Source organism: Pararge aegeria, chromosome 8 (genome assembly GCF_905163445.1).
Source record: "Pararge aegeria chromosome 8, ilParAegt1.1, whole genome shotgun sequence".
NCBI lineage: Eukaryota > Metazoa > Arthropoda > Insecta > Lepidoptera > Nymphalidae > Pararge > Pararge aegeria.
Genome location: NC_053187.1, coordinates 8,453,508 through 8,478,992, shown reverse-complemented (window position 1 = coordinate 8,478,992; position 25,485 = coordinate 8,453,508). Strand labels below are relative to the sequence as shown.

The 25,485-nt window shown below is 34.9% G+C and overlaps 1 protein-coding gene across 1 annotated transcript in view; it reads left to right on the top strand.

Annotated features, from left to right (window-relative positions):
- LOC120626095 overlaps positions 1-25,485 on the top strand; it is a 279,619-nt gene that overhangs the window by 240,093 nt on the left and 14,041 nt on the right. Inside the window, exons 12-14 of the mRNA XM_039893388.1 lie at positions 5,067-5,224; positions 17,261-17,305; positions 22,379-22,488. Coding sequence (XP_039749322.1) covers positions 5,067-5,224; positions 17,261-17,305; positions 22,379-22,488 — 313 coding nt within the window. The remainder of the gene's footprint in view (positions 1-5,066; positions 5,225-17,260; positions 17,306-22,378; positions 22,489-25,485) is intronic.

The following is a 25,485-nucleotide window of genomic DNA, read 5'->3' as shown; positions in this document are numbered from 1 at the left end:
CCTGGTGTTACAGATTAAAAAACTTCCCTTTGAAGGAAAGTGCTTCTGTCAAATTTTGTTGTCAGTTTAAATTTTCATATTCACGCTAACTTTCGTATGACGTTCAAATAGTATAAATTAAAATGTAACCCATAAAAAACAAAAAAATTAATGCGGTTTTTTTTGTAATCATGAACGTTTCAAACTTATAATGATGTCCATGACCACACTTTCATACACAAAGCTGTAGCCAGTACAATTCTCAAAAGGCACGTGTCCCACCTGCGACCGCATTGGAGCAGCAGATCATTAAAAGAAGTGGTTTTCAGTCAAGTGTGACTCTAACAAGCCGTTACATAACTTGTTGTTTCCAGTGCCAAAAGGCTTCTTCCAACTGTAATTTAGAAAACACAAAATCAACGAGAGACAAATTAACGCTATTCGTTTTAACAATCCACTATTTATTTATTTATAATTATTAATTACAAGGGCTAGAAGCCAACTACAATAATTAAAAAAAGATAAAAAAAACTTAACAATTTATCTATATTAAAAAGAAAATCAAAAACAAATTATTTAGTTTTTATTAGTTATTATTATATTATTTAGTTAATTATTGAGTTGCATTTAATCTAGACACTCGCGCATGATCTTCATCCATTCATCAGCAAACACATTGAGATCAGGTTAAGCCTCTTGGACGATTTTGGCATAGGTTTAGCATTGATCGCAGACAGTCGCTCGGATTGGAGTATTGGCGGGCGGGCACGCACTACTGAGTGCGCTGCAGGTACCACAAAAAGTTTGCGCCTCCTGACTCTCGTCCTTGCAATCCAAAATTCAGGCATCATCTCCTAACTTCCAAAGAACTATACCCTAGGCAGCCCAAAAAGTAACTGTTAGGGTACATGAAAGGCAGTGGCGTGCATATAGGGTGGAGATATTCTTTATTTTATAACATCTGCATACCCTGTGCATACCCTCTATGCACGCCACTGATGAAAGGATAGTATCCATAAATACGCTTATAAAGATAGCCAACTAAATCTGCACCTTCTCTAATATTAAAATCTAAACAGTGTGCTATCTCGCTGGCAAAGTGGTTAGTATATCAATTTCCGATCACGAAGTCCTTGGTACGATTCCTTGGCCAGGCAAATTATTGGGGTTCCATAAATTAATTACCTATCAGTAGTTCATAAACGGAGTTTTAGGCGATAAATGTCTAATTGTCTACCCCTTATGCCGTGGGAAGTAATTTAAGCCTTCGGTTGTGTTTATTATAGGTCATACTAAACCTTATAGCTGACCAACCCGCATTGCACTCACTCACTCTTTCTCCTGAGGCATATGATGATGATGATGATGTTTGAATACTTTTTATTCATTTGACGTAAGGTACTATTAAACAAACTGTGTTGGTGAACATGCCAAGTTGCAAAGGGTCAAGAAATGAAAATCCGTCAAATTACTTAATTTACAACACAGTTTTGCAGCTCGGAAAATTGTGTTTCTTTACTCTCGAGCGGTACGGCCGGCATCACTCCCCAAGTGTATTTAAAGTCTCACCCCAACCCTTTTTAGGATTTGTAGATATTGAACGCCGTGATTAAGAAGCAATAACAAACTCAGGGACTCCGTATTACATCCAAAGCATCTTTGCGTTCGGTCATATAGAGACAGCATTTATCAATCGTATGAGAGCAACTTAACCCAAGTTAGTGAAGGAAAAAACTAATCTTCGTGCCTCGATGTATAAGTAGATATATATAAGTCTATCAAAACCAATTAGGTCCTAAAAGATCTATTTTGTTCTGATCTGATATATCTATATGTTCTATTTTGTTTTTTATAAAATATTTTCATAATATAAATAATGTACGGAACACTTGGTGCGCAAGCCTGACTCTCACTTCGTCGGCCTTTATTTATTACTTGGTACCATTCTGAAATTTCAAAAATGTCTGATACAAATGGTACCTAGTATTGAAAGTCGTTAAAAAGTGTGCTGTGAAATGCATTAAAACGAATGCCAGTTGTTGTTTGACCATTTGTAAGTAACATTCTGTTTTTATTTGTTGAAATGTTTCCATGTAACGAATCCGCGAAACGAAAGAGTTATTTAATAAAAATCTACTCTCAATATTTTTATTGCCGTATAAATTCGAGAACCTTTACGAAGGGTCAAGTGCGCTACCTCTCAACTTTTGGACTACGCAGTATACTTATATATGACAGCCAGGTATCTCTACGAGATCATAAAAAGATTGTGGAGATCCGTAGAACAATCATGATGCTTAGGTACGAGATGTCAAGTTGAATGTCACGGGCAGAATCTGACTACCCGCTTTCGTGTTCTTTTAGTCGGTATTTCACGAACTGTTCGACATACTACACTGACAACGTCACTTTTAAATTAAGAAGCTGTACGATGCTTTCTTGGTTTGCATTGTTCTACCACTGGACTCCACAAACTCGCTAATTTAAAACCGTCCTCACGATTGAAGTTTTTGTGCTTCCGAAATTCAATCGCTTTACGAACTAGTCTTGGAATATAATGACGGTCGGTGGATAGAAATTTAGGGTCATGTAGCTCTATCCAGTGCTGGGTGCCTCCTTGTAGAATATGCTCCGCAAAATATTATCGTGGTACGTACCCGTTGAACCATATTTAAGAAATTTTGCAGAGAATCTTAGTCACAAGCGTCGCCAGACTATGAAAATAACTGTAGGAGACCTAAGTCCAGCATTGGACGTCAATAAATTGTAGGGTGATGATGATATAACAATTAAGGATATATCGTAGCGGTATAACGATGTTAATCGTGTATAGCGGCAGCAGTTAGATTCCACATTCGAAAAATCGTTGTCGATGGCGGATTTACGCAGATATATCATAGCGGTGGAACGATGGCATAAGTAGTAACGTGGCACACAGGATACAATACAGGATATAATATTAAAGGATTTTCCAATTATATCCTGTGCACGCCACTCAAAAATCTTCGGTTCTCGCTAATTTGATACGTGATTTTCAAAAGTTGCTTTTAAAAAAATGCGAGTATTCACAAGTTAAAGCGTATATTTTCAGTGTATTTGCCTCTTCATGTGCATAATGTAATATGTAAGAACCGAGTAATCCTCGCGTAGATTGTAAAGTTTCTTGAGCAAGTGACAGAAATACATTGACACCTTAACGGTTTCCTTTCTTATACGAGTATGTATAAGCGGTCACGTTTACAAACCCCCGTAACCTTAAACATTTACCTATTGCGCTTCAAAAAACCCTTAATAACTTTTTTTTTCAAAACTAGTGTTTTCATTGGCTATTAGTAGTATATTTAGCCACAGGTATATATCGTAATATCGTAATATATACCTGTGGCTAAATATAAGCAGGAAGAACACTCAAATTTAACTAATAGCCAATGAAAACACTAGCTTTGAAAAAAAGTTATTAAGGGTTTTTTTTTCATTATTTTATCTTTTTTAATATATATTTTTAGTACTTATACCCATAATCATTTTTTTTCAACTTGACAATGCTTTATTACAAGATCTAATGGGAAATTATGTTGACAATTCTTAGCGGGGCTGTAATGCTGCACTTAAACACATTACTCTATGTTTTATAATGTTCATTGAATAAAGAAACATCCCGAATCCGAAGACTGTTTTGTTTCATTCTTATATGGCTATGTCGCTTCAATCAATGTGGAGGGACTCATTCACACGCCCTAGCCCGTGGAGAAAGATAATAAGTGATGGAGTAAAGATTATTTATTGAACATTACGTCCTTTTATAATATTGTGTATACGATAAGTTATAAAGTGGTGTTATTGAAATTAATCGCGAGGTGTAGAATAGATGTAAATAGTATTCTACACAGAAGTGGTCTGTTGTTTATCTTTGTCTTGAGCTACACCGTCGCTTATCTCCTAAAGACTCGTTCGCAAGCTGCTCTAAAATCCCGAAACGTGACAAATTACTTATATTATCACTTGAAATCTTCTTTTAGTACAATTTGTCACGGTTTAAAAAAATAAACCCTTTTTAGATTGTAAATATGTGAAGAAGCCCTTTCATTATTATATACTATTTTACTTAATAATAATAAAAATAATTAATAATTATTTTTTTTAAATAATAATAAAGCCTTTTTTCCCAGAATCTGAATATTACATTTATGTGTATTATCTATAAAATTTCACTTATAATTATGTGTATTATTCACTTCTAAACTAAACATATAATGCCCTTTCTTGGGTATAGGCCTCCTACAGTTTGGTCCAGATTTCCCTATCTTCGGCTCGCTCGATCCAATCCTTTCCTTCTGCCTTTTTGAAATCGTCACTCTATCGTTTCAGGGACTATTTGACTTAGCAACCTGTAACTTTCAATTAAAATTTCATAAATTAATTTTCATTTTATTTGCCATGTTTCTTATGTTGATGATGATTATATCGACCTATTACCGGCCCACTACATGGCACGGCTCTCCTCCCACAATGAGAAGGGGTTAAGGCTTTAGGCCCAGTGCGAATTGGTGGACTCTACACACCTTTGACGACATTATGGAGGCACTCTCGGGCATGCAGGTTTCATGCATGTTTTCCTTCACAGTTGTAGAATGCGATATTTTAGGTAATTGCTTAAAACGCAAATAACTTAGAAAAGTTAAAGTTGCGTGCTGGGATTCGAACTGAAGGGGCCCCCGAAAGTGAAGTCGAAGTCCTACCCACTGAGCTATCACCACTTGAATAATGTTTAACAAGCATTATCTTTTAAAATTACAAGTCGAAATTACCTATGAATAGCTAGTGATACATTATAAAGTTATGCATGGAAGTCTCAATGAGTTTTTACCATTTTGGTCAGAAACTCTAAATAGAAATCTATCCGCATACCTAGGTACTTCATACACCCAATCGATAAACCAATTATTTTCGATACGGCATCGGCGTGGGATGAAAAAAATTGGGTCTAGATCTTAATAACGAAATCATCTTCCATACTAAACTTGGCAGTTTTCCCGAACACTTCAAGCTGTGCTCTAACTGTTTTAATGAATTGCCTTTGTTTGCAGAGAGAGTTGTTCGCGGCGAAAGCGGACAGTAGCACGGCAGCAGCTGATCGCAAGCTATCGTCTTCATCAGCAGGCAGCATGAAGAATAAGTGGCTTAAGGCTTTCCGAAGCTTAAAACCACCCAGCGCACCACTCCCTCATGCCGCACCACCTGACAAGTATGGATCATATCTTATTTTTACGATTTGTTTTCTTGATTCGATTAATATTTCGCGGAATTTGTGATGTTATGAAAACTTTAAATTATATCATTTCATGTTAACTTTATATTTAAATGGCGATAAATCAATTTACATCAAGTTTATTAATTTTAAGAGCGATGTCCTTAATAGTTTATTTGGGTGAAATTACACCGTCTGGCAGAACCCTACAGCTTCTGAGTTAGTGTGTGAAATCAAATTAAAATTCAAAAATCTTTATAAAACTTAGCTATTACAGGAACCTATGAAGAGTTCATACATATACTTAATCACTTTAAGTACCTATGCTATTCTTCAATATTCTTAGAAGTAATTTGTCGTGATATCTTAATCAAAAACGGCTATATTATAAAAGCTGTGACAAGGTAATCTATAAATCGTATCCTATCGATGGTTAAATAAAATATATTAATAACAATCCATTATCGAATAGAAATTCAAAAAATACGTACGCTTTAAGACGAAAGGTTGTCTAATCCGGATCAGAATGAAGTATCTTTTTTATAGGTTTACTAAATACGAATCCTAAATAAGTATAAAATACTAAAACAAAAAAAAAACTTTTAAATTGTCGTGAGTTCATAAAATCAAGAATTTGTCTATTTGTGTGCAAGATCACGCGAGCAAGATTCCAAATAGGTAACAAAACAAGTCGGCCTTACTAACATGAAATTTCGTAGGTTTGAGCCCTTCCAACGCAAATTCCATTATGAATACCTTATATTAATATTAAAATACCATTTTATCCATTTACAATTTTTAAATTACCATTTTTAGCCAACCCCCAAAATCTTGCTTTAAGGCGAACCTCTGGATTAGTAGAGTTCAAATCTAAAACAATAATAATTATTGCCGTCGATACCAAACTCTCCCTGGTAGTTGGAACTTATATCTATTCCATCGACAACTCGACCCTTTATGAATTTCCAATCTATGTTATATCTGAAAATAGAATTCATTAGAGACTACACATCAATAACAAGAGGGCCGACAATTCCATGAACAAGTATCCTGTTGTTCAGGGTATGTTCGGCTATAATTAAACACAGTATTAATGATATTTCAAATTCAAATTCAAATTCATTTATTGCATATACTCGTATTTCGAACTAGTTCTGCGCACGACTGTCGATGAGATTACTGTATCTCTACTTTTCCACTATTATTATATTACAATAATATTACTCACTCTGTGACAAGTTACGATTGCATATCGGTTTCGAAAGATATAACAGAACTTCAGAGGTCATCTATGTAGTTGAGTATATGTTTTAAAATTATGTTATTATGATACTTTTTGACTACTTTTTGTGACTTAAAAATAAAAGTGATACATATGCTGTCGCAAATTTTTTGTAGGCATTATTATAACAATTTATCAATTTATCAATTTTACAATTTATCCCTAGATATAATTTATATATCATTAAGACAGCGTTCGCAAGAAACGATTTCTTTCTTTCTAAAGTTTTTTATCCGACTTACTATGCGAATCAGACTACCTCAAAAAAGTCTGTTCGTTTTTCGGGGGCTTTATAGCCTAACACAGTCACAAATAATGTGGCTTTCTATGAGAAAAATAATTTTCAAGATATGTTCAGAAGATCCAGAGATTAACCCCTACAACCTTTCAAACTCACCAACTTTAGTTTTTTTTTAATTATTAGTATACCTTTATACCTAGATTAACCACAAAACTCACTTTTGCGTATAGTAACTAAGTAAAGATTACTGAAGACAGACATACTTGACGTTTGTTATTTTCGTTTGGAAATTTTAATTTTTATTACTCTTGCCCGTTCTAGCTTTGACTGAGTGATTTCATAAAAAGTAGCATAGTATTTTGGCTAGACATTTTCGCTGCGTCTGGAAATTTTAATAGGTTTTTGAGTCTTACTGGAAATCAAAAATTTCAATAGGTTTTGGGATCTTACACGTTCACTACACTACACTTACTAAGTGTAATTTGTCTTTTGTTAGTACAAAAACTAACATACTACCGTTTGCTGTAGTTTCATTTAGTTATTATAATAACCTATTCAAGACAAGGGTAGCCTTATGTATCTAACCTCATAAATTGAGTTCAGACATATTCACTGAACAGATGAGTCGCTTATCTAAAATGAGATAAATTTAGCTATCTGCTTACTAAGTTATTTAACGCGACCATACAGCTATTTAACTTATCTTAGTTTTAGTGATTCTTGCATCGTAGATAAAATATTACATGCATTATTATTTAATAGTCTTATAACATAACGCCTTTTAAAACTTAAGCGGTTATGAATTGTACGTAATTCATTCTAGCTGACCATAGACGTCCTCTTTTTAGAGCGTAGACCCACAATGCTACTTTTAAAAAAGTTTGCAGACTTTAACGATTATTATCACTATGTTATAACAACTGGAGCTTAACATGCTCTCTGAGGCACAGGAGTGGATACGGCCAATTTCCTAACTCCAGAGTACACGGGTTCCATTTTTTTTTTTTCGGTGATGTTGGTAACACACACTACATTGGTTAACTTAAAACTAAAGGTTCAAGGATTCCAAACTCGCCCTGGTCAAAACTAAAGCCAACCGGTAAACCGATATTGATGAAATTTTGCATAAATTTGCTCACATACTGCAAGCCGAGAAAATATTTTTTTTTATCCCGGACTAGCAACCGGAAACTATTTCCACTGGTTTAAAAAAACCTTTGTTACCACTTACTTAACAACTAAGCTTACTTTATTAGGCGCGTTGGAACAATTCCCTGGTGTTTTTCCCGGATAAAAAGTATCCTATATCAGTTCATTTCATGTGGGCTAAATTTCTTCAAGATCAGTGCAGTCTACGAGTCGAAAATAATAAATACTTTATTAGGCGCGTTGGATCGGTTCCCTGGTGCTTTTCCGGGATAAAAAGTACCCTACGTCAGTTCATTTCTTGTGTGCTAAATTCAATCTTCGATCAACTTCACTAATCTTCAAGATCAGTGCAGTCATCACAGATCAGTCGAAAATAATAAATAAATATACTACGACACTACACTCATCGCCATCTAGCTCCAAAGTAAGCGTAGCTTGTGTTATGGGTACTAAGATGACGGATGAAAACTTTTATAAATAATAATAGATAAACAACCAGACACTGAAAAAGCATTCATGTTCATCACACAAAAATTTTCCAGTTGGAATCGAGCCTTGGCGTCAGAAATCAGGGTCGCTGCCCATTGCGCCAATAGGCCGTCGAAAATAGGTTATATACAAAGAAACAAATAGTCCTTAACCCTTACGCATTTTTATAATATCTATTAATATGGGTGTATGGATTTTCGAACGGAATATCGGGTGGTATTATCGTCGTACATTTTTCGGTTAAAATTACGTTTTCCATGTAAAGACAATCTCACATGTAACATGTTAAATTTTGAATATGCCCGACACAATACAGCGCCTATAACAGAATAGTCGGCTAGCGGTATACAATGTACCCTGGATAATCAATATTTCGTGTAAACTGTTTCGTGTACGCCATAATTGATCCAGATTGATTGTTATCCGTAATACAATGTTTTGCATCCACCGCTATAGAATGGACCGATTTAACAAAATCTATGTACTTAATGTTTTCTAAGTTACTTTTATTGACAAAATAAAATACCTACGCCATTTAAAATATGGTCAATGGTCACCTATAGTCGACAAGGCTCAAGATACTGGCTTAATTAATCTTTTAAGATCGCAAGGCTTATTCCTTGCTACGACCAAAAGTACCCAGCTCTTGGAGCGCCAGATGCCTGAATCAGTTTTTGTGTAAAATATTTCTTGCCAGACTTTATGCAGTAATTACGTAGGTCTTCAAAATATGGTCGGGTTCTTACGGCGCTTACCTACGCAATTGATTTAATTCTGCGGCTTTACCAGACCTCGTTGGTTTCGTTTAATAACGAGAAACCCTAATGTCCATCTGTCCTTTGAGCTACGTGCCCCGCTCATTCACGAGCCCACATACTGTATTGGTAACTGGTTCTTCATAAGATCTCCTTATTTAAGCACATAGACATACTCCAGGCAAAGCTAGCTCTATCTCCCGCTGAGTGATTTTGAGTATTCTTGTAAGGTACACAGTGGCGGTTTACACAGGGTATGCAGATGATATAAAGTGAAGAAAATCTCCAGTACGAGTTACAAAATCTAAAGGGTAGACTTTTTATAACTCTTACAATGCCTAGCCTTAACTCGCCTTTTATAACTCTTTTTTTAATTTTTTTTCATTTTATATCATCTGCCCGCTTAGAGCATACTCTGTACGCACGCCACTTTAGGTACATTATAACTACAGAGGCAAAGATAGCTGATCATCAGGACGACTACGCGTCTTAATAAATTGAATTAAAAGAAATAAACTTTTAAGGGGATTTCAGTGAAACCACGGAATAACAGAACTAATCTTAAGGTTCAATTTAAAAACATCCCACACATTCCATAGAAGCATTTAACGAGGCGGTTAACGGTATTTTTCCCACTTCAAGAACCATTCAGTTTTAAGTGGAAAAACTCATTTGTCCAAGTAGAACCACGGATGTACGGAACTAATCTGATTCCCTTTTAACAAAAGAACAACCCACGCAATTCTTACGACATTTTCATTGTGCTGGTAAATAAAATAGACATGACCAATTTTCTTACACGCATTCATATTTGTCCAGGGACTTCCTCACGGTTCTCAAGATGTACCTAAATAATTATGTGTTATTTTGTGCTAACGTTGCATAAATCCTACTAATATTATAAATGAGAAAGTGTAGATGTTTATTACTCAATCACGCAAAAACGGCTGAACGGATTTGGATGAATTTTGGCATGCATGTAGCCTTTGACATAGAAAAGAACATGGTCTACCTATTATCTCGATTCCTTAAGTAGTTCCCGAGGAAAAATTTAAACCTCTTTACGAGCTATGCCGCATGCAGATAGCTTTGAAGTTTGGTATGAATGTCACTGATGCTATGGAAAAGGACATGTACTTTCTATACCGATCTCTCAAATAGTTCCTGTGGTAAGATTTAAAATTGTTAACGAGCGAAACTTCAGACCCAATTTAGAAGTCCTAGCAGACGAAGTCGCGGGCAAACACTAGTATTATAATAATGTTGACGACCTCCCCGGCGCAACCAGGAGTGTTGTGGTTTTAAGTGGAAGGTTCATTCCCCGGCAGGGGCAATTTGAGAAATTTTCATAGTCTGGTCTAGTGAAATCTTCCAGTTACAGTGTTATTATAAGTAAAGATATTATTATTTTTTGACGACGTGCCTAAAATTACATCGGCACCCAAGCCCCTCAGACCGGAAAACCGAAATGCTGCTTGGCGGCAGTAATACGCATGGCAGTAGTACATTCCCGTCTGTCACTAAAAGCTCGACTACGACTTTGTATGATATCGAACGAGCGCCATCTAGTTAGAAAACAAGGAAACAGTATTGTTACAATACGACGCTCTTTCCTGTTTACTAACTAAAATTAATCCATGGCGTTAGTCCTTCCCCGTACGAGCTCTGTCACTAAAAGCTCGACTACGACTTTGTATGAAATCGAACGAGCGCCATCTAGTTAGAAAACAAGGAAACAGTATTGTTACAATACGACGCTCTTTCCTGTTTACTTACTAAAATTAGTCCATGGCGTTAGTCCTTCCCCGTACGAGCTCTGTCACTAAAAGCTCGACTACGGCTTTGTATGAAATCGAACGAGCGCCATCTAGTTAGAAAACAAGGAAACAGTATTGTTACAATACGACGCTCTTTCCTGTTTACTAACTAAAATTAGTCCATGGCGTTAGTCCTTCCCCGTACGAGCTCTGTCACTAAAAGCTCGACTACGTCTTTGTATGAAATCGAACGAGCGCCATATAGTTAGAAAACAAGGAAACAGTATTGTAACAATACGACGCTCTTTTTTGTTTACTCCACTAGTCTGGTCTAGTGGACGCTTCGACCATGGCTAGTTACCATCTTACCGATAAAGACATGCTCAAGATTTGTCCTTCCGCTACGCAGTCACATAGAAACCGATAAGAGGGATAGGTTTAATATAACTGCCATAGCCTAGATAGCAGTAGTAAACGTTACCATCTTAGACAATGACACACATCAGGGCGACGATCCCTTCGCTTCCTCGAGCCCTAGGGCTCAAACATTTTCTGGCAAAGCCCTGAATTAGAGGCACGGCAACAAGCCCGCGTTACGCTGTTAAAATTATAAGGGTTAACCAACTACACACAATCCGAAAAAAAAAACACCTTAGGCAACTTAGAAACAGAGTGCTATAATTCGTTTCCGTACGAGATCAGCAGAATCATCCACCACTGTTTTCTGCTAGAGATATGATGCACAGCAATTATGGCCTACATTTTTATTTTTTTATTTATTTTAACCCCTATGATATGAAGTTTCAACCCCCCTAGTTTGTATGAAGATAGGTTTTCATGATGAACTTTCCATCGAGGGAATCTACTTTAAATTAACTTTTACTTTATAGGTTTCCCGGTGTTTACGCTCCTGATGCATAGAGCAAACGTAAATATTATAAATGCGCAAGTGTTTGTTTGTTTCTTTGTATGTTTGTCCTTACTTGACAGACAAACTAAGCAGCCAATCTACTTGATTTTTGGCATAGAATTAGTTAACAGGACGGAGAGTAACATAGGGTACTTTCCCCGAAAAATAAACGGTTCCCACAGGATTTGTTAAGAACCGTAATAACAGCCAGTATTTTAATAAACAGGTTTCCGTTTCATTGAGGTTGGATGTTTTTTTTTTCAAGAAAGATACAGAAGGTTTTACCTATTACTTATTATGTCCAGTTACAAGCGGATTGTACCGCTTAAATCGATACAAAAAATATTAATATACCTTTACATAAAAGTATAACTGGGACTGACAAATAAAACTAATCTTATAAATTAATTAGTTTATGTATATTCAATATAAAAATGTATCACGCAAATGAGATTAACGGGGCAACTGACCGTGCCATTTAATATGGCTTCAAATAGCATAATATACTAAGCGTGATTTGAAATACGGGAGCAATATGGGATAGAAAGAGACGGGGTATTGTGAAGTGTACTGTGTATGTGATCAATGAAGGCAAACATTTTCATGTACGATAAATAATATATCTAATTGAATTTCTAATGAAATAATCGGTATCAAAAATCTAAAGTTGGGGTTTTTAGAGATAAAAATTATCGAATTGTGTACTTCGTCTTTTTGAAGGCTAACGTCCATTTTCAATATTCAATGTATCCATAATCTATAGTTTTAACTACTTAGCACCGTTATTATTGTCAAAAGAATTCCATACATTTTTTAATAAATAACAACTTTGCTAAGCTAAAACTAAAGCTTTGTCAACAGATAGATTGAATATAGAAAACGGACGTTAGTCAAAGCAACGTGGCGACAGCACGAGAGTAATCGAATCATAATGAGAATAATGGAATCATTAACAATTATGTTCACGATTTCCTAAATGACAGAAAAGTTCTAGAAGTTTTTACCAATCACAAAATTTAATGAAGTAAGTGCCTACTCGCCAAAGTACTTCGCGGTGCGACTTGTGTTGATCGAAAGATATCATTTATTAGGTACTGGACATATTCTGGACTCATCAGATTCGTGAATAGATAAACGTAATAGATTCGCTGTGAGGCAGAAATTTTACACATAAAAAAATCGATAATTTTTAGATGATTGACGTCTCGATTGATCATTTGTAAGGAATACGTGTTTCCAGCAATTGCGTTAGACACTGGGACGATGAAATTTCTGACTGAAATGATCTGACTGACTGATCCAGGTAGGTATATGGCGAGCTGGCACATATTTAGCCCAAAGGATTAAACCTTGCAATCCAGAGGTGATAAAGCATCTTGAGAATTTCTTATTTTTCAAATTGTTATACCGTAGTAGGCTAACACTTAAAATAAATACAGCCTCAGGCAAATACACAAACTGGCGAGATAACGAGGGCATACAACATCGGAACTAGGACGTAGCCGGTTCAATGGAAAAGAAAATCAGCAATTGAAATATTTTCTGAACCTGTAATACACGAGTACCTACAACTAGTTCTACTGTGCCCTGCTGTTTTACCGACGTTAAATAAATAATCGGCTAAGTGAGTCACTAGAGAACTACAGATTTCGAAAGTTATTAAGTAAATGAAACTTATTTATTTACTAGCTAGCATATTATACATGAAATAAATGAATTATGGATTTGAATTACAAATACGATTTGATTCGACTAAACACGTCTTGTGGTTTGGTGTGGCGTGGCATGTTAAAAGTGTGAGTAGCTCATTATAAGTAGCCCTTTGGCAGTGGAAGGCGGGCTTTTAATATTACAATACTCTTAAAATAACTCGTAAAAATATCATCACTTTATCACATACATGTCTTTAGCTGAGAGCATTTATTTTTCCGATCTTAGTTCTTCTTCTTAGGGTGCCGTCTCCTAACGAAGGTTGGCAATCATTAGGGCTATCTCTACATTGGACACCGCTGCTCTAAATAATGATTTGGTGCTCTTTCCAAAACATTGTCATAGATTTTTGAGCCATGATATTCTTCTCCGGCCAGGCCTTCTTCTGCCTGCCACTTTACCTTGAATGATAAGCTGAGGAAGTTCCGCATGTTCGTTCTTATGGTAATATTATTTTACCGGCTTTTACAATTTCCGTTTATGATATGCACACAGAATTTAGAACATAGAATAACCGCATTCACAAAAATATAGAATCATCTAAAACCAGTCCACTTCAGTAGTGTTTTTCGACCTGGCTGTTAATCACTTTATTCCATTTAACAGTAAACAGCAATGATTGTACCTCTAATGTTCTATACGTTTACCATACAATGGGGAAAATAAGAAAAGTCTGTGAGCTAGCAACATTCCGCGGGTGTGAAGTCAGACTTGCGCGGGGCGTTTTCACTATTTTTGAACACACTGCACTGCATAATGTAATAATAATGGCTGCATGAGGGTTCTGTATGTTCTTTATTCTAATGGTTATGCCTTGTTGGTCCGGTGGAGAGTATCTCCGACTGCAGATAATAACGCCGTGGGTTCGATCCCCGGGTCGGGCCAGTATCGGGGTTTTCTATCAAGATATTCTCAGCACCAACTCAGAGTTTGGAAATTGAGCCTCGGAGAGCACTTTAAATTGTCTGTTCTTATGTCATGCGTCTTAGCTAAGATTCTATTGGGCTAAGGGAGTCAGGCACAAAAGAGTGCAATTGTGTTTGCGCACACACTTTTGCACTGTAATATCTTCCCTGTAGTTGGAAAATAGCTGGAGATAGTGTGAGAAGTAAAATTAATGATAGTGCATAATCAATATGCATATTGGAAAATTTATTGATTATGCACCATCAACAATACAAAATCAATACAGTTTATTAGGATACATAAAATTAATAATTTGTTCAAGGAAAATCGTATAATTTTTAATAACAAAATTATATTAATTTGACTGTGAGATGGTGATAACAAAAAAAACCCAGCTAGGTTTAATGTGGACTCTTCGTAGAGCAAGGTGCGTTTGGCCCTCCTAGCTTTAGTTTTTGGTTAACGAATGTTATCACCATCACCACAATAATGGAAACCTTTATGTATGAACGCTTCATAAGTGCCAGAGATAGATCTACATAATCAATCATACTTATTTGAATTTTGAATTTGAGTTGCCATAGTGCAATATTTTTAGCTAATTATAAGCATAAGTATATTTATTATACATATAATTTCATTACAAAAGCATTCTCCGTAAGATACAATCAGCTAGTGACCACTGTGGAAATTCTTCATGTATATAAAGCTTCAATCATGTATTCAAGACTACATGGGACTGCAAATATACTTCATAAGTTAAATATAAATCTTGTGAAATATAAATGTTTAGAGATAATGAAGTGACGATGGTTATATATGATGTTCTTCGTACGACTTAATAGGACACCGCCAGACGCGTAATCAGTCCTATATCAGATCAATTCCACCCACAAGACTTTCCTAATACATTGTAGCCCCTTAAATCTTAGCAACTCGACAGAGTTCAATGAACGAAACGTCTGATCCTTATTTTAAAATATGAAGAAAAAGAATACCTATAAACCGAATTTATCTTGGTTTGGAAAAGATATAAGACATTTTTTATTGATTTGTCGCCATTTTATTGTGAACAAGCTTTTATAACGTAATTCAGTTTTGTCGTAAGTTGTTTTATTTATATAATGCTATCAGGCTATCTGCAACAAATATGTTTTGGACATAACTTGCATTTAACTAATGAAAGACTTAATTTAAGCCATTTAGAGTTAGCTATTTAGATTTTGGATTATAGGGCAAAGAAACCTCCAAACTCAGGTTGACATAACTACGTGTAGACGGATTCAATAAGTCGTAAGTTCAATGTGTCAACTGCAATCAACCTGCGTCCAAACTGCAATTTTCAACTAGCTTTCGTTCACACGCAGTCCGTCTAAATAAACACAAATGTAGGCCTGCAAGTTAAGATGCGTCATTAATAAAACAGCTTACGTCAATTCTAAATATGCAATGATAATCTTATTGTAACTAATCACAAAAAAATACCTAATAAACAGGTGTCATGAAAAAAATACACTATCCGTTACTGTACTAACAAGGCTCGCGCATCTTTTAAAAACAATAGCACCGCAACTGAATACTGAAGTACAATGCTTGTTCAAAACACAGACCAAAGGTTTAACTTACCTGCGATACCGACAACCCTAGTTTGCGCCCGCCTTAATTTAACATCACAGATGCTAGTACATTATTACAACCTCTTTCATAGTGTGTTGTTAAACTAATGGATTAACTCGTCAATCGATGATCTAACTACATATATATATATTATAATCAGGTAGTAACTAAATCGAGAAATTTTAAAGATAATTTGTCCAGACATATCAGGGTCGTCAGAGACAATCAGAGATCCGTCTTACAGCTTGTACGTACAATTTTTTGCCATGAATATTTTTCCAAGATTGTTTGTGTTGATATTGCTGCGAGGATTTTGTACTCACGTACTTCCGCAATTCATTTAGTCTTGAAATAAAGGTACACTTAATTTCACATTAATATTTAACAAAATAATTAGAAAAAATTAAAATAAATAATGCAAACCCCACCAATCCGCTCTGGGCCAGCGTTGTGGACTAGGGCCTAAAACCTTTCTCACTGCGGGACCCGTACCCTGTATTGAACCGGTAACGAGTTGAAATGATGATGATAAAAAAATAACATTAAAATAGTACAAAAGGTGGTCTTATCGCTAACAAACGAGCTCTGCCAGGTGCCCTAGCAAAGCTGGAGTTAAAAGTTAAAAGAAAAGGAAATGTGAAAATTAAGTTCAAATAACAATACAATTAACCTTGCGTAAATAAAACATATAATAAGTTGCTATTAGTTATCTATAGGTTGAGATAACGTTACTTTGGCTCTGGCAATCGGATCCAAGCTAAAAAATAACGCCCTAAGCTTAATGTACTCGTAGAATGAGTATTTATTAAAAAACAAAATAGAAAATTAGAGACTGACTTTGTTAAACAACTAAAAAACAAGAAAAAAAATTCTACATTTCTAAGTCGGTGGCAAGTAAAATTTAAAATTACTAAGTTCTATACTTTGAAAATGGTTCCCTGTTTTATAGTTTCCTAACCAGAAGAGTACTTAGAAACTGTCATACAAAGAAACTGATAGGGATACAAATATAATGAATAGGGAAGTATAGATCTCAGGAAGCCAGGACACTGATACGTCTGGATAGATATAAGTTTCAATTATTAACTAATTTTAAAACAGATTACTCGTTACTTATTCGTTAGTTTAACGACGCGTTTAGAAAGAGGTACTATGTATAATACTTAATATACACTTGTCATGTTCATTTTGATGTTTCTTTCTTCTTGCATCATAAGAAAAAATCAAATGTACCACGCGGTGTCAACGGTTATGGCGATGAGGTAAATCTGCCCTGTAGGTGTAACATTACCTTGTATGTAACCCAGACAAATCCCACACATCTTTATAAACTATTTACCTTACTTACTTATCTAACCTGCTATATAACTACTAATTGCTAGGGATCCGCAAAGAATATAAATATCGATACCTTAATCTTAAGTCTTATCAAGCAAACGTATCGTTATTCTAAAGTGCTTTTTTTGTACTCTGATGGATCGTTAAAAACATCGAATAAAACGTTCGCTGAGAGATATCTTAGCAAAGTCGTTTTTATGCGAGATCTTATTAAAATTTTCTTAGGTAACTTCCAGCTTTCTTTTACTTTTATTTATTAAAGAACTCTAATTAAAAAGAATACTTATATCTAAAGCGCATGAAGTTGAACGCACCCTGCCAAAAAAAGAAAGAGCTTATAAATGCTTAATAAGTGCAAAAGCCTAAATCAGAGCAAAAAAGCGTAACAAAGGGATGTAGAATCTGAGGAAAGGGCTCAAGAGGTGCAATGTACAGAAAGGGTTGATGTGCAAGAGCTTCAAGATAAAGGTGCAAGGGGCAAGATAACTGCGTATAAAATTCGATAGATTCGAGAGGTAACAGAGACTCAAAAGGCATGAGAAATTTAAATGGGAGTAAACTATAGTTGATTTTATTCAAACAGGTCGTTACATTATTTAATAACTAAATGAAGCGTTACATTGTTTAAAGTGACCAGCTTTTAATATGAAATGCTGAAAGCAATGATATTGTCAGTAGGTAATTTTCATGGCCCCAACGGTCATGGCAATAAGTGTACGAGTGAAAAAAGTTTGGGCACCTCTGCAATGAAAGCAACAGAGCAAGCCCCATAACAGGAATTGAATATACAAGGCGCGAGTAGTTTAAGATTTGGAAGAGCAGATAACTAACGTATTCGATGCATTTAAACTAATGCTTCTTTTCTTATTTGGAATTTTTAATGCTATAATATAAATCAATGCGCAAATTTGCTTTTAATATTAGGACCATCAAAGTACATACTAAGTATCAAATATAATTTATTATGTGGTATCAAGAGCCACCATTTATGCGAATTAAGTATCGATATTAATTCTTTTAGGTCCCTATCTATATAACTAAACCCACGTGGACTCTTCCTTCCAATTCATTCGCTATTTGTGTCCAAAAGCTTTGTGTTATATCCCCTTTCAGCTAACAAAAGTAATTGGCATGCGCTAAAATCCGTAATACGCTAAGTAGATACTCTACTCTATTCCAGTCTATAACTTTAAACCTAAAATATATTATATACCTTAAAATAAAATAATTATGTATCTATTCTTATAAGAAGGTTTGCACTTCACGTCTGTCATGCTGATGGATATGTGCCTCATGGAATGTGGCCTAGAAAATGCCTGAATACCTGTCTTGAAGGTACTCGAGTTTTATTTGCCAGAAAACACAGATGCCGGAATTCGACACCCTATAGCAGTTCGTATCGGAAAAGTACATAAAAAATGTTTCAAATGATATCTATATACATACTCTCGAGTATATTTCATTTATTTTTACCTGTCCTAAAAGGCATTCAATTTTTTCAATACTGTTCAGCACTTATAGAATATTTCAAAAATGGGAAAAGTACAATTGTAGATGTTTTTTTTTTTATTTGAAAAACATGTTTTCCAATAAATTTATTTCCGACTCTCTCTTATCCTGCCACCCGCATAGGAGCTGCGTCTGCCGACCTCTAACTACTTCTCTCTTTGCGCCGGAATGGAAAATTTGTAGGTTTTGGCAGACTGGAATCCTCATCATTACTCTCATGCCCCATGAGAGTAATGATGAGGATTCCAGTCTGTAAAAAAAAAGATCGGTATTTAAAAAAGGCAAGCTGTGCTAGTCCCGATTATCACTCTCTGATAATGACTAACCGATATTCTGATGTTCCACTAACGACTATTACCGTAATAACAGGCGTTAATAGCCATTACAAACAATCGGTGGCCTAAACGGCCGTTGGTAAAACGCCTTTGAAGATTTACGAGTATGTTTAAACTCAAACCCAAAATTATCTTTATTCAAATAGACATTTACGCCGTCATTTGAATAGTACATAAATAATTCTCACCGTGGTGATTGATGATGTACATAGAGGTAAAACTATGAAAGTTTTGAACAAGCGCAGTGTGTTATATTAAATATAATAATTTTTCTTTTCTTTTATTTAATGACTTTTTATTTCATGATAATTATAATTTAAATTCATTTTTCTTGACATTTGGCTTGGTGAAAAATTTACTGTCTCAAGTTTAGCCCGTATGATTTTTTTTTATTTGATTTGATCTTACAAGAGATGCTAGGAAATAGATTATTATAAGTATATTTATCTTACATTAGCATTTATTTATTCTTTAAAATAATTGTTTTATAAATATAACCTAAAATAAACTATGTAAAACTAAATAAAATCTAAAACGCCTTCGAAACCACCGCAGCGAGGTAAAGTTCCTAAGATGCTGGCAGCATTGCCCCTTTGGATGGTCAAACTAATTCGTTGGCCAAGGTAACTGCCCGCTATATTTATTATGCATTATAAGTTACTGTATTACAGGACGACATAATAAAGTGATAAAAAAGCAAAAGCATTAGTTATTTCTTATTATACAAATTGATAAACTATCATAACGGTTTACTATGTACCATATAATGTGTAGAGCAGGCTGGTTCAAAGAAACCTGTGTTCACTGTCGCTAACAATAACATCACAGATTTATCCGTTTATTCTAACACAGGAAGTAACTTAATAACAGGAAGGAACTTAATTTAACCATCTTGAACATTTAATTTTATGCTATTAAGTTAAATTTAACAGTTATTATAATTCACAAAGAAGTTGCGTATCTTTTGGCAGCAAGTATTACGTCTTGCAGTCCATTAGAGAATCTAGCGAATCACAGAAACGTATTCCGACGTACAAAAATTTATTTCAGTAGGCACGCATAACATACGACTAAGTAACAGTAATGAGCCTATTTTTACCAGCAATTTACATTCCATTAGTTTGATTTGGGTTGTTTCATACAACAAAAGTGATTGTCAAGGTTGTAGGCGTTCAATCGAAGTTGGATGCCTACATGGTCCGAAATTGAGGTCTGCACTTGAACTTGGCAGTCCTTGAACGTCATAGATCAATATGTGTGACTTATTTGTTACCCTGGAGCTGAGTTTTTACCCACTATGTACAAAAATGTAGTCGTTTATGAATAAAAAACTTCTTCCCCAAAATATACATTACCAAGACTTATGCCCGTTTTCAATAAACATTGGAATCGTCTAAGTCAAATGCCTAATGATTAGTCTAGGTATAGAAAAAAAATCGTTACACCAACTCTTAGGTGAAACCTATTGGTGAAAAACTGATATATGCCTAGGAATCTCCTAAGATTAGGCGTTATTTTTTAAGGTGTTGCCTCGTTCATCGTTAGTGAAAACAGGCATTAAAACGTAACAAACACATTTTAGTCCTTCAAAATACCACATCAAACTTATTTGTGTTAGGTATGCATAATATGTATCTGTGTATTATATTTTATCTGTGGTTTATATATCCTTATTACGTCTGTGTTTTATTTTATGTGTTAAAAAATATAACGGTGGATTTTTGTTATTTTAACTGTTATGTCTTCTTTATCTACGCACAACAATTACAACCTTGTCCACTCTGCCAAAGGTTAGACCGGTCTAAAATGCCTCCAGGCATTAGTGTATATATGTTTTGCCTATACAAATTTAATTTTTAAAATTAAAACAAACAAACATACAAAAATTATTTAACAGTTTTTAAAAATAACCGCCCTAAGTAATATTTATAATGGTATGTTTCAAAAATCAGTAATTCCTATATTTAAATAAACATACTTAAAATATTACCTATAGATAAATATTTTGTAATCTATTTTTATTGTTTTTAGTAATATGACTGTAATAAACCTATCATTTTGTATGGCATAATGGCGTAGTAATCTTTATGATGTAAAAGTAAGTAAATAAAGTTGAATTGAATTGGAAGCCTGTTAAATTTATGATGGTACTAAATTGGCACCGGGTATATCCGCCAACATGTAACGATGAAAAACTATAATGCTGTGCTAGAATGAATATATGTTAAACTGACATGTTTTATGGCTGATATCTTGTTAATATCTATTATATCTAGGTATGTAATTTTAACACTGACAGACAGACAGATAGACTCATCTTAAAACTGATATGAAATTTTGCGTACCTTTAGATAAGAAATCCTATTTTACACTTATTTTTTATAGTGCGTTAATAATAAAATAATTTATAAATCTAGCTTGATATAATTGTGTCAGAATAAGATATTTTATAAAAACTAATCATAACTATTTAATTTATAACGCCATATCAAAGTAACAAAATTTATTCGGTCACGACCTGTCAGGATTCTTTCAACGGCCGGACTTAAGTAGGTACAAGACCTTAGATCACATCCTGCGATCACTTATCGAAGTTTTCTGAATTTTACCTTCGAAAACATCATCTGGGTTGCCTTTGTAACACTTCAGTAAACGGTAGAGAGGGAAAATCAAATTTAATTGTGAATTGGTACGATTAAAACTCTTATTTAGCATATTATACTTAATCCAGGAAAAAAGTAATCCAGGTAACTGAAAGTTTGGAACAATTACTATTTAAATGGAACTAAATAACTAGCACACTGATCAAAAGTGATTATAGGTACTGGGGATAGTAAAAATGATGTGTATTACGTTTATCTTTTGTCTTTAAACGAGCAATTCTTGTATATATGTATATATATATATGTATATAAATAAATATATATATATATATAAATAATCTCGGAATATTTATATCGGAAGGGGCGATAAATCGATCTAGCTAGGATTAATTTTTAGAAAATGTCATTTTATTTGTGTTTTCGGGTAGTAACCGATTTGGTGCAGACGAAGTTGCACGGGTCAGCTAGTGTGTAATTAAATTAACAACCAAGCCTATAAAAAGAATACTATACTTAACAACAAATATATTAGTGTATTTTATTTCTCTAGACGAAATGGCGCCGCCCGTGATTTGCGAGGGGATTCTGACGCTCACAACTTCCAAGAGTATACCTACAAGAAAATCACACCCTGTGACGTCTGCTCTCAAGTCCTTAGAGGTAAGAATTTCTCTATACATTGTAAAAGATACAACACAAATCGGATAGACTAAATTTGAGCTTCGATATCTTTTCATCTAGTATGCCTTATTGCCTAAACACTAAGTATTCGCACAGTAAGTACTACCATACATACCTCCGAAACATCGTCGCTAACCTAAGAAATCACTCAGCGAGCTATTCTTGACGACCGATTGACGCAGTTTGCAGCGACCCTGCTTTCTGAGTCCGAGGCCGTGGGTTCGATTGCCACTACTGGAAAATGTTTGTGTGATGAGCATGAATGTTTTCAGTGTCGAGGTGTTTATATTTATATTTTAAGTATTTACGTATATTATTCATACAAATATTCGTCAGTCATCTTAGTACCTATAACACCAGCTACGCTTACTTTGGGGCGATGTGTGTATTGTCGTAGTTTGTTTATTTATTCTATGGGTTATTCGTGATCAAATCAGAAATAAAAAATATTGGAAACAATTTTACAATAAACTACCCCATCCAAACTTCCATCTTAAATTCATATTATCATACCATCAAGTACTCGTAGTATCAAATAGTATCAAGACTCACGATAGTGTGTCAGCCAAGATCCAGCCAAGTTATATTACAGCACGAAACATTTAGAGCCAATTTTGCCTTCTTACACTGTAACGGAAACACTTTGGTATGAATTATTACTCTATGTTGTGTGTGTACTCTATGGTTTATGTTTTAATTGTTTTATGTAACAATGAGAGATGGTGGTAGCAAAAAAGAACCAGCGGCTAAGTTGGTTGTGGGCTTCTTCATAGACCAGGGCGCGAACCCTTATAACTTTAGTCTTAAGTTCACGAATAAATTGAACTAGAACCGTAACTGCCTTCTAACGTTAGCCTATTTAAATAAAGTTTTTTTACGTTGACATACGTATAAAAATAAAAGCTTCGCGAATAGATAAGAGCTAACACTGTTAGGGCTTTTACGGTAACGCAGCAATATCCAAGAAATCAGGAACGACATCTACAAATAAAACATTAACGACCCAACCAAAATCCTTGGAAGAAATAAAAGTTTTGCTTCGTTGTATAGTTTGGTCAACCTAAGATTCATATATATCTGGTAATAGCTGTTGCCTACGACTTTGTCCGCGTTTTAGTTTTCATAATATTATTTACAATCCAACGTCCTTGATTCATCCCCAGGATGCAAGATGTCTCCATATAAATCCTGATGGAAGCTTTTTTCGCGATTAGTTAAAATTTTTTTGTTCACTTATTTTTAAATCAGGCGATTTTACGCCTGTTGTTAACAAACGGTTCAGTATTTACCTAAAATGGTAGCGGACTAACCTTTAAAGGGTTTTATAACTTTATAAAAACTACCTTATTTTATTTTAAAACCGGTTTTAAAATAAAATAAGACCGGGCTCTTTCAAATGGTATTAACTCTACCTTTTTTTTTTAAAGTTAGTTAAGAAAGCTTTACTACGTGCCAAATTGAAGGTCATTACTAGGCGTCTGCCACTGCCTGGCACAATAATGAATGTCATTCTATAAAAATATAACAGAACATTGTATTTTGTACCTTTCACAAACCGTACCAAAGTGTAATATTATAATCACCCCCTGCGTAATTATTTTGTCCTATTCAACTTCGAGCTATTGTTTATTTTCTTGCTATTTAGTTACTCTGCGACTTCGTACGAGCGATTTTTCTTTTTTCTAGTTTCCTCCGGTTGACCGTAACCTAGAACTCTCTTTGCGTTGCCCTCTTCCTATCTAACCGTAAAAAGTTGTAACCAAATTGATTCAGTCATACTCGCTGAACTGAACGAAAATTACTTCTAGCAAAATCTATCATAGTCTACCTGTCTATGGCAGTCCTGTTGACGTCAGATTGGTGGTCGATCGTAAAAATATTAGGCCAAAACCAAAAAAGTTTGAACTTTGAAGAAGACGTATTGTGCCGACAAGTGGCGTACATAGAGGCTTTTTATATCATACACATAGGCATACCCTCTGTATGCAGATAATATAAAATGAAGAAAATCTCCAGTACCAGTTAAAAATACATAAGTGTAGGTTTTTTATAACGCTTACAATTCTTAAGTTTTTTATTACTCGTATTGGAGATTTTATTCATTTTACATCATCTTCATACCCTGTGTATACCCTTTATGCACGCCACTGGTGCCGACGCCACATAACGTGCGCTAGGGGCAAGATTAAGGCAACTTATCTACATCACTGTACTTATACTACTCATTAAAATAATTTTTTTTTACTCATCAAACGAATAATCATCATATCTATCTATTGCCGGCTCATAACAGGGTACAGGGCACAGGTCTCCTCCCACAATGAGAAGGGGTTAAGGCCGTAGTATACTTACATAAAAACGTGTCATACCAAGTGGCTTTCCGCACATACACCGGCGGTTAAAATCCATTAGTACGACCACAAATTAATACGGTCCCAATTAATCTCGTTAATAATAATTAATTATTCTTTAATTCACGCTAGCTATTGACCGCGAATTATTAATTACGCGTGAAATTTCCGTTTTATGACCTTGTGCCAGAATTCAGAAAACAGAAATTCGACGCTTATATTTTTCCATGATAAAGCGGCTTATTTCATTCTCCAGCTTTATATTGTATTCCAAGAGTCAGTTTGCCCCGTTGTTCACCTTTCGCTGCGTGAAGTAAAAAGGCCTTCGTAAGTTCTTTTTCGTCGAGCAAAGCGGCGATAGCCCAGTGAGTAGAAGTTATTTGCGTTTTTAAGTAATTTAAATATCACTTGCTTCAACAGTGAAGGCAAACATCTTGAGGAAAGCTGCATGCCTGAGAGTTCTAAGTAATATTCTCATAGGTGTGTGGAGTCCACCAATCCGCACTGGGCCAGCTTGGTGGACTGTGGCCCTAACCCCTTCCCATTGTGGAAGGAGATGAGTGCCCTTTGGCGGGCCGGTAATTGATTGATATGATGATGATGATGAAGATTTTTTTCTAGTTTT